This window comes from Heptranchias perlo, chromosome 13 (assembly GCF_035084215.1).
Source record: "Heptranchias perlo isolate sHepPer1 chromosome 13, sHepPer1.hap1, whole genome shotgun sequence".
Lineage (NCBI taxonomy): Eukaryota > Metazoa > Chordata > Chondrichthyes > Hexanchiformes > Hexanchidae > Heptranchias > Heptranchias perlo.
The window spans coordinates 46,994,218-47,005,633 of record NC_090337.1 but is presented as its reverse complement, the minus strand read 5'-3'; the positions used below and the strand labels follow the sequence as shown (position 1 = coordinate 47,005,633).

At 39.4% G+C, this 11,416-nt stretch overlaps 1 protein-coding gene across 1 annotated transcript in view; it reads right to left on the bottom strand.

Annotated features, from left to right (window-relative positions):
* Positions 1 to 361: 361 nt before the first annotated feature.
* The window catches only part of LOC137331556 (ephrin type-A receptor 4-like), a 93,932-nt gene continuing 82,877 nt past the window's right edge, over positions 362 to 11,416 (bottom strand). The window contains exons 15-18 of the mRNA XM_067995422.1: positions 9,835 to 10,031; positions 7,228 to 7,383; positions 4,774 to 5,641; positions 362 to 1,349 (exon numbers count right to left, since the gene is read on the bottom strand). Of these exons, the coding sequence (XP_067851523.1) occupies positions 5,527 to 5,641; positions 7,228 to 7,383; positions 9,835 to 10,031 (468 nt within the window). The 3' untranslated portion in view covers positions 362 to 1,349; positions 4,774 to 5,526. The remainder of the gene's footprint in view (positions 1,350 to 4,773; positions 5,642 to 7,227; positions 7,384 to 9,834; positions 10,032 to 11,416) is intronic.

Sequence of the window (11,416 nt, the reverse complement as noted above, 5' to 3'; positions counted from 1 at the left end):
ATAGGACGAATTGTTCTCTGTGCTGTAAACTTCAATGGTTCCTTTGTTTTCCCTCTTTTTATGTTTATCTGTGCCATACAAAGTACCCTGAGTGGGCAGGTAACCTGTTCCCAGACTTTAGCCAGTGTCACTCTTGTGCTGATCTTGAGGTGCACAAGAATAGTGAAAGTAACCCATCCCTGATACGTTTTCCTCCCTCATCTTTACCCGTCAATACCTGCCCTCTCCCCCCACACCACCAGTAGCCCAGAAGGGACTGGAAACTTGACCTGCAAGGAATCAAAGTGCAGAAACCAATATTGTACCAATCTTTGTGTTAATCATTCTCCCAAGCCAAGTATTGTGCTGTAACTACTTTATTTTGAATGCACTTTCTGTGCACTTTTTGTAACTATTATTTTACAATGTACAAACTAGGTACAAAAAGATTCTCAAGACCATAAATAAATGACATAAGTTACATGTACCTAAAATTCAAATAAAAAAAATACAAATTAAAACAGCAAAAAAAATTAATCTATGCCTAACTCATCAAAAAAGGGTACAAAAGAAAATATTGGACTGTTAGAAGAATTCCAGTTTGAACTAAATTAAAATACGCTGTACATTTTTATTCAGAAGACCACAGTCTTGCATATACCCAATCAGGTCCAAGCAGGAATACAAAAAATAGATCTATGTCATTTGTTTAAAATTAGCATTTAAGAAGAACACTGCTCAGGACAGAAGGATGTGAAATGAAAATGTCAATTACAGTTTATGATAACTTTGAAAGAATGATGACATATTGTCATATCTTAGAACAAAAATGTGCACCAAGCTGTTAAGTTTCTAGAAAAATGGTCTGAAAAGAAAATGATCAAGACTGTTGAATGACTGAGAATTTTCTGACATTATCAAATGTATATAAAACAATGGTAAATTCCAATGGCACAATTTGAAATGCTACTTCAGTAAAATACACGTGTACAGTTCAGTGAAAGGTCCAGGGATCTGTTCCTATATAACAGATTCCATACATTATTAATACCTAATAGTATTTTGAACAGGTTGTCACACTAGGCGCAGCAGTGACATGCAGAAGTCCACAAAGGTTAGTTATCTTACACAGTACATTCCTCTAGTGATTTTCCAGAACAGATGCTGAACTTTATATACTTAAGTCGTGAGATTTTAACATTTTTTTTGCTTTGAATTTGGGCTTGTCTGAAGCCGGTGTTTTTGGAGCTGAAGTTCCTTCCCTGGATCTGATCTTAATGGGACTAGGTCCTGTGGGATTTTCCATGTTCATTGTTGTTCTGAGTTCCCAGCGGCTGCATGCTGAGGTTGATTAGGCAGTTGAGACAGTTCTAAAGCAAAGTAATGGATAATTGATTTATTTTAATTGTTGTATAATATAGTAATGATGATTACACAGCATATATAAAGATTAAATCAACTTTGTTTAGTTTAGCATGAATTCTCTTTCATATCAATCTGCATTTATAGAACATTATTCGTTAGAAACAATTTTATCAGCTACATATGATCCCCAGTTTATCGTCAAAGTCGCCACTGTTAATCACAATGGGCACAAGTCACATGATTTTTGTTTTAGTTTTTCCGTAATGGCAACAATAACAGTTTTGGATTATTGTAAGCAACTCCTTAAAGGGGATTTAAAAAAAACAGTATTTCCTAGTTGTGAAGAACAATCTTCTAACAAATTCAGTCACTAGGCTGCCAGGAGAATGGTATTTATATAGAATGCACAGCACAGAAACAGCCCATTCGGCCCAACAGGTCCATGCCATTGTTTATGCTCCACACGAACCTCCTCCCACCCTTCTTCAACCAACCTCATCAACATATCCTTCTATTCCTTTCTCCCTCATGCTTATCTAGCTTCCCCTTAAATGTATCTATGCTAGTCGCTTCAACTACTCCTCGTAGTAACGAGTTCCACATTCTAACCACTCTCTGAGTAAAGAAGTTTTACCTGAATTCCCTATTGGATTTATTCGTGACCATCTTGTATTTATGGTCCCTAGTTCTTGCCTCCCCCGCAAGTGGAAACATCTTCTCTACATCTACCCTATCAAACCCTTTCAGAATCTTAAAGACCTCATCAGGTCACCCCTCAGTCTTTTCTTTTCTAGAGAAAAGAGCTCCAGCCTGTTCAATCTTTCCTGATAGGTATAACCTTTAAGTTCTGGTATCATCCTAGTAAATCTTTTTTGCACCTTCTCCAGTGCCTCCAGAGCCTTTTTATTATATGGAGACCAGAACTGTTCACAGTACTCCAAATGTGGTCTAACCAAGGTTCTATACAAGTTTAATATAACTTCCCTGCTTTTCAATTCTATCCCTCTGAAGATGAACCCCAGTGCTTTGTTTGCCTATTTATGGCCTTATTAACCTACGTTGCTACTTTTAGTGATTTGTGTATCTGTACCCATCAATCCCTCTGCTCCTAATCGCGTTTCTATTGCTAAAGGGATCAAGGGATATGGGGAAAAAGCAGGAACAGGATATTGAGTTAGACAATCAGCCATGATCATTTTGAATGGCGGAGCAGGCTCGAAGGGCCGAATGGCCTACTCTTGCTCCTATTTTCTATGTTTCTATGTTTTTCCTCTACCCCATTTAGACCCTTATATTCCAAGGCGTATGTGGCCTCCTTATTCTTCCTACCAAAATGTACCACCTCACACTTATCTATATTGAAATTAATTTGCCAATTACACGCCCATTCTGCAAGTTTATTAATGTTCTCCTGTATTTTGGCTCAGTCCGCCTCAGTATTAACTATAGCTGTCTGGCAGTCCTCTGGCACTATATTCCCTTTTCTAATGAATTTATATATAAATGCAATAGTGCCTCTGGTATCTCTTCCCTAACTTCTTTAGTGAGAGGCCATGTTATAGAGGTGGAAATCGGCAGCATCTTTTGATGGACATGACTTGGAGTTTATTCAGCTCAGGTGCAACAGGACATTGAGGGTTGTGCAACATCAAGCCTAGCCTGAACAAATATCTGGAGAGGGGGATGGAACTGGGGGCTAGGTTGCAGAGTTTCTAGAACTTCAGTTAGGTTAAAAGCAAGGCGGGAAATGGAGAGAGGATAGAGAAATATTTTACACAGAAATGATTCCTTCCCTCCCTCCCAGTAACGATCTCCAAATTTGAAAATCACAGTTCTACAGCTAATATTTTTAATGTAATACACTGAATAATACATTTGGTTTAATCAGGGTTTTTACAGTTCGGGTGAGCCATTTACTTTTAAGGAATACATCCAGCCCTAATTCCTCTGAACAGTTACCGCTCTTAAAACTGCTAAGATGTCTTGCTCGTAACTGAAATCCAAGTTTTGAGATCTGTTAAAATGTTTTGCAATTTATTTCTCCATTGAAAATGACCAAAACACCAGCTCCAACACTTCTTTTCTCAAATGTAAATAGCTGGTTCCACTGATGGCTCAGCTGGTAAAAACAGGGAGTAGCTGAGCCATACAGACCAGGAGGCTGTGGGTTTGATTTCTGGTCTGTGCTTTGTTAGTTGATCTCAGCCAAGGTGGCAATTAGCCTCAACGTACTTTGACTATGAAGCAGAAATGTAAGCTGCTTTTGATCATCATCCAGCGATCCCTTCTGGAATGTATTTATGTTGTCTCCCCTTCCCCTCCTCCCCCCTGAAGAGCCTGCTAATGCTCAGATATGAAGAATGGCCATTGGGTGTAGCGCTGGAAGGCACCAGATGTCAATGAAGCCATACCGCAGTAAAGAATCAATGCCTTTGGGAGAAGGAGGAGAACAAATTGACTTCATGGACCTATCTAACTGATTCATTGAGTTTGTATGGGTTTGTGTTGGGTGACCTGTATTTGTTCCCATGTAAGTAATATTTTTTCTCTCAAATATTTTTGTGCGAAGGAAAAGGATACAATGTATTTGTAAAACTAGGCAAAATTATGGATAGAATTTCATAACTTATTATCTAACAGTTCCATAAAAAACAAATGGGAAATGATGCTGTTATTACATAAAGAAATCGGACTTAATTTTGACAGACATTTAATTTGCAAAAATATAATGGGCTCAGTGCTTAAACGAGATTCCATCAAATTAGGAATGATCACCTTTTCGCTGGTGCTTTGTGTTTATTACACAAAGGTTAGTTACATAGCACTTAGTTCAGGCTGGTGTGATGCCCAGCTCTACCTGCTGAGATGGCCTGATGTTGTTGACAAGGTACAGCACCATGTAATGTGGAGAGCATATGTGGCTAGTGGGATGCAGCTGTATGATTTCATAGTATGAAAATAGGCTGCTTTTCTAAATATCACCACAGATATTAAAATTGGCTCCAGAAATATGTTAGAGCAACAGACCAACTCTTAAACATAGATCTCAGAGCACAGCACTGCTTCCAGGGAAGCAAACAATCCAATAGGTTTAAATCTTTCTTATCACTATTTGCAACCAGCTCAATGGGCTTTTTGGATTATCATGCCCCTCCCTCTTGTCCCTTGGTCAAGTAGCCTGCCAGTACTTACTGCCACTTGGATGAGGTACCACGGGGCTGCTGCGAACTTGTGGAACCATATCCAGCATGAATCAGAATCTTCAGCAGAGGAGTAGGGGGAGAAAATTGTTTTTTTGGTGGTGGGGTGGGGGGCGGGGAAGAGATCTATGTTGTGGCATCATTCAAAGCAATTTACCACATAACATTAATTTCAAATGATCACACTTGTGTGATGACTCAGTTAGAGTTTGACCGAGTTTCTATTTACCTTGTCGTCTTTTGTAGTTGGTTGCAGCAATTTCCCTTCAACATTCAAAGGGACTGAAAATTGGTAGTTCCTTAGCCAAAGTTTGGTGGTCTTCCATTCCAAAAATCTACCTAGACATTTCTTGATGGAAGGAATCTCCACAATGTTTGTGTAGGGAACCACTGTTAGTCACTACCAGAAGTTACATTACATTAAAAGTCATTACTGTTCAATAATGGGAATCCACAAGGCTGCCTGCTCATTTCAGCAAAAAATTGGAAGAACATAGTGGCAGTTTACAGAAACTTCTATAGGATGCAGTCATTAGAAGGGCTTCATCGTTCATCAAATCATTGCTCAAATCAAGACTGTGTCAACTGGAATGTCTTGGAGAGCTTCAAATCAACTTGTACGATTCCTTCATTAGCAAGCCCAAAAATGAAAAGTAACCTTCAATCCAGTGATTATTTAAAAAACATGAAATCTGATAGTAATTATGAAATTAATAGATTGGCTCCTTCATGAGAGTTCATCCAAGAGATGCAGGATTTTGAAAACAAATATATATGTGATCCAGTTTCCTCTTATTTAGATGAAGGTCTATGCATATGTCATACAGTGGTCATAAAGTTCAGCACTCTGTCCTCAAATCAGGCAAAACCACTGACAAAATATCCTTATATCAAAGGGCAAGAATGAAGTAAAAAGTGCAGTTTTTTTCCTGTTAAAGTGCATGGATGAGGTAAACTAATTTCATTGAGTTTTTGCACTGGCTCAGACAGGAACCATTCTTCCCTGCATCTGTTGCATCTGGGTCCTCATTCCCTGGACACTGCTCAGGAACTTGCTCTGATGCACCACTGTTGTGATTCCAATTCGGGCCAGGTCACTATGGTAACAAATAATGGATGATAAAAGTCAGAACCTTAGTCATGTCAAAAGCATATGTACTATTCATAAAACACAAGACATCTGGATATCCTAATTCTCCCCAAGCAAATCAGGTCCAGGGGTCTACCATATATTTTCATTTAGAACTTCGGTGACGGTGGTCTTTAAAATTACAGACCCAGGTTTTGTACTGTTAGACATTGTTGGGAATTGTGACAAACTTGCAAGTAAGCTTACTCTCATAACATTCTTTAATCTCAAAGTACTGGATTTTCTGTCCATTCATACTCTAAATAGAAAATTCAGTCCATGTACTCAGATTCTGCATCATAAGTATCAGAAATAACTGGAGGAGAAAGGCTATTCTCCTCACCTCACCTCAGCACTATAAGAAGCGCCTTCAGTTGTCAGCCCACCCATTGATTCTGGGAAAGGAGGAATTGGAAAATACCGTACACTAGATAACTGTAAGATGGTTGCAACACAAATGTGATCAGGTCAGTATATTTTACATGAAATTTTGAGCTGAAGTGTCGGCCTTGGCTCAGTGGCAGTATTCTCAATTTTGAATCCCTACTCCAGGTAGTTGAGCGCATAATCTCGCTGACATTTCAATGCACTACTGAGAGTGTGTTGCGTTGTCAGAAGTACTGTCTTTCAGATGCGATGTTAAACCAAGGCCCTGTCTATCCTCTCAGGTGGACATAAAAGATGCCATGGCAGTAAATGAACAAGAGCTGGAGAGTTCTTCTGGTGTCTTGTGCAAACATTTATCCCTTAACCAACACCATCAAAAACAGATTAACTGGTAATTTATCTCTGATGTTTGTGGGACCTTAGTGTGTGCAATTTAGCTGCCACGTTTGCTGACATTACAAGAGCGACTACACTTCAAAAAGTACTTCATTGGATGTGAAGCACTTTGGGATGTCCCAGGACATAAAAGAAGCTATATAAATGCAAATTCTTTCTTTCTTATCAAGCTGAGGGATATTAGTGCTGGGGAATGGAACTTGCCCATTTCTAATGACTAGTGTTAGGACCAAATGCTTCCAGATTAGATATTGAACAACTAGAGGCAGAAATATGTCCTGTTTACTCTGTCCAAAATAGAATAGCGGACACACCAGCCACCCTTATGGCCTCTGAGTGAGATTGCCTATTAGCATCAAATTAGAGTAGTTTGTGCTCCGAACCTATACCCACTATGAACTGGATTAAGGCTGCGCAAACATATTTCATGTGGGATCTTTACTCCCAACATTCAGGGGCCTTGCTATTCTATCGGTCTGAACTGGATTCAAACCCATGCCCAAATGGTGTATCCTTGACCACACAATCACACATGCTAAATTCTTATTTGCATGTGTACAGTAGGAGAGACTTAATTGGGCACTCTTAACGTGAACAAAATTATACGTGGATATTCACTGGTGCGATTTAAGTGACTTAAATTTAAGTACAACACATTTGCCAGTGCTTAGGTTGTAGCATTTTAAAATTTATTGGACAGTAGTTGTGAAACTCTAACAGCAAATACATAAGTGATTCATTCCGATCTTTATATAACATCTCGGTACTTACTCTTGGTTCATGTGGACCACTGCCTCTAGGGAGGTGTATCCTGCTGCTGTAAAGTTATCTTTGTATCTGTCCATCTTAATAACTTGAAGCCAATCACCAACGGAACCCAAAGCAGAGAAGTCAGGTGTGCCTGGGTCTAACAATGCAGTGGAAGGTCTGTATTTAAAAAAAATGAAACATCTTAGCTAAAATAGTTCAGCGAAGTACATTAGTGCACTGTATTTATCTATAATCTATACTATAGGGGATGTAAAATGATAAACAGCAGCAGCAAATAGTGAGTATGCTGCAGTAGCAGATGTATGGGACAAATTGCCAACTTATGCAGTGAATGTTCATTTGCTGCATACCTTCAAAAGAGAGCTGGATTAGTTCCTGGCTGGGGCGGAGATCACATCATACAAAAGGTAGGTGGAAAACTAAGTAAATCAGGGTCGATGTTCACTCCTGGACTAGTTTTGATTGGCTAAGGGGGTTGGAGAGGAATTTTCCAGATTTTTTCCCCCTAAATTAGCCTTGAATTTTTTATCTGTTTTTATGCCTCTGCCAGGAGATTGCATGTGGGTGGGCATTTTGCAAATCATGGTGCTTAAGGCATCATAACAGTGTGGGGCGGGCTCGATGGACCAGCTGGTCTTTGCCGATCCATCACTTTTGTAAATTCGGAAGGTAGCAACAGTCCTGTAATCATGGCTATTTGCCGAGTCATGTTCTATGAATTGAATTACACCCTTGCTCCTGTATCATTGCATAATTCTTCCTGACATGGTTACCAATGATTTGAATATCAAAGAAAATGGCCAGAAAACATTCTGTAATTTTATAACAGTGCATTCTATAAAATTAAACTTCTAATATTATCTGACACCTACTGCCAATTGTTTAGTGACAGCAAAGGATCAGGTCAGAAGACAAAAAGCAGGTAGAAGGCATGAAGGTATAGACAATGCAGACAGGCTATGGAGCAACTGGAGTATTAAACTTCAATAGACTAAAAAGCCCCATTATATTCTCTGTATGCATAATGAAAGACACTGGGAGTGAAATTCAACTTCAGTGAAGGCACAAAACAGGCGGTAGCAGATCGGCCGCCCGTTATAAACCCTGCCTGATTTTCCTTTCCATCGAAGTCAGTGGAATCAGGTCGGAGTTATAACGGGCAGCTGATCCGCTGTCGCCCGTTTTGCACCTCTGCCAAAATTGAATTTCATGCCAATTGTTTTAAATTATGTGCTAAAGCCAAAATCCATAAATTATAATATCAGCATTAAAACATATTGTATTAAGTGATTTAGTCATACTTATAATCCTTCATGACACTCAATAAAATTAACATTATAATATTAACCTTTGCAATCCATAATCACAACAGCCCATATCCTCCTAACTGTAATGATGTGGAGATGCCGGTGATGGACTGGGGTTGACAATTGTAAACAATTTTACAACACCAAGTTATAGTCCAGCAATTTTATTTTAAATTCACAAGCTTTCGGAGATTTTCTCCTTCCTCAGGCAAACATCTTGAAACATTTGCCTGAGGAAGGAGAAAATCTCCGAAAGCTTGTGAATTTAAAATAAAATTGCTGGACTATAACTTGGTGTTGTAAAATTGTTTACAACTCCTAACTGTAGACATACTTTAAATGGTTATGATGAAAGAAAGGTTATAAATTTACTCGTGCTTCTATTGATGATATTCTGTCATATTTAGTGTCTGGAAGCAGAAATGTAGGAATTCTAAGGCAAAAATCTATTCAGTTAAATAATGCACAGTGATATTAAATATTTATTATTTGTACTCTGAGTTGGGATTTAGGGCAGGCTTACAGGTTTAAGTATTTGACTGGATAACTTATTTAGTCTCTCTGAATAATTAACTTGCATCATGTGGACGGAAGCATGTAGGGCCTCTGCTCCGCCACAATTAAATCAGTTTGAAGGAAGATGTGCCAGCTAATGGCCCCAAGGTGGTTGTTACCTGTTCAAATCATGTAAAGGTCAATAATGGCCTCATCGAGCTAGTAATGATATGTGACTGCTATGTAAAATGACAGCGTCAGCACAAATAGTCTGCCTAGTGGCATTTCTCACTGTGCATTTGTGTACTGTAAGGATATCCATTAAGATCTGAGTTGATAATTACCCCAATCATTTCACTGGGTACGAAGTGAATTTAAATGATAATGCCCACTAAAACATTAATACAAGACAAACAACAGCCCCTACACTAATTAAATGCTGAAGCTTTTGTTGAATTGTTGAATTAATTCTGGATAAGTGGAAGTTATCAATATTGTAACATCTTACGAATTAAGGATTTAATTTAAGAGTATCTGAAGGATTGAGGAGGTGGTGATTTAGCTCACAACAGGTTAGTGGCTGTAGGAATGAAAATTACTGGTAATCTTATGTCAGTCCCATGACTAAACATTTTGATTTAGTAGAAAGTCTAATTTTTAAAATTAAATACACAGCGGCAATCCCAATGTATACAAGTGTGGTGAAACAATAATAAATGATTTGCAGAGAGGAATTTTAAATCTGTCTTTGTACTCGGATATACCTACAACATGTAACACTATCCAAAGCTTCTTAAATACTCGCCTTGTACTCTCGTTGACTGCTGTTCTTTTCAGGCTGCTTGGGTTTCGAATCAGTTTGTCCAGCATGTTTACAATCTGCACAAATTTGGGTCTGTCATTGCGCTCTTTTTGCCAGCAGTCCAGCATTAACTGGTGGAGGGAGACTGGACAGTCCATGGGAGGAGGTAATCGGTAACCTTCCTCAATCGCTTTAATCACCTGAAATAATGGATATGATTTAGATCCATCTTTCCCACATTACAGTCATGTTCTTTGATTTTAACTAAGACTAATTTCATATGAAAACAATTTAGCAGATGTCAAGTTACCTTCTTGCAATTTAAATTACTTTATTCTTGATTTCACCTGTTATCCCTACCTTCTTGAAGTCAATGACATATAATGTAATATGTCTTCATGTGCACTAACTGATCAGTAGTACCTCACCCAAGTATACGTGAGCATAGACCAGGAGTGCCAACAGGCTATTCCACTGCGGGGGAATTGAAGGCATCATAGCCAAGCCTGATCCTGCCCTCTGATACGCACAGGTATGCACTTTGCAACTAGAGTCACTGAATAGCGATCAGGAGTAAGAACAACAACTACTTGCATTTATATAGTGCCTTTAATGCAGAAAAACTTCCAAGACATTATCAGACAAAAATGAACATTAAACCAAAAGAAGGATATATTAGGAGGGGCAATTAAAAGCTTGGTCAAAGAGGTGGGTTTTAAGGAGGATCTTGAAGGAAGAAAGGGAAGCGGAGAGGTCTAGGGAGGAAATTCCAGGGTGTAGGGCCAGGACGGCTGAAGGCATAGCTACGAATGGTGGGACAAAAGGAGCAAGGGATGCACATGAGGCCAGAGTTGGTGGAAGACACAATTCTTGGAGAGTTGTAGGGCTGGAGGAGGTTACAGAGATAGGAAGGAACGTGGCCATGGAGGGATTTAAACACAATGATGAGAATTTTAAATTTGAGGCTGGGTTCTCTTCCTCCTTCCCCAGCCCAGGAACACCGAGGCCAAATATTGCATCCCCTTCATCACAGAGATCAACTAGTTCAGCACAGACCAATAATCAACACTGGATCTTACCTGGTCTGTGTAGCTCAATACCATCCCATGCAATCCATTTACCCAGTCAATCACTGAAGTAAGGAAAAACTATTTCCATTGGTCTGAGTCAGTAACTCGGCGATATAAATTTAAGAGATTGGGAGAAAAGTTTTGTTACAAAGAGGGTCGTTCGGACATGGCATGGCTTTGACACCAAGGCAGCATTTGACCGAGTGTGGCACCAAGGAGCCCTAGTAAAATTGAAGTCAATGGAAATCAGGGGGAAAACTCTCCAGTGGCTGGAGTCATACCTAGCACAAAGGAAGATGGTAGTGGTTGTTGGACGCCAATCATCTCAGCCCCAGGGCATTGCTGCAGGAGTTCCTCAGGGCAGTATCCTAGGCCCAACCATCTGCAGCTGCTTCATCAATGACCTTCCCTTCATCATAAGGTCAGAAATGGGGATGTTCGCTGATGATTGCACAGTGTTCAGTTCCATCGCAACCCCTCAGATAATGAAGCAGTCCGTGCCCGCATGCAGCAAG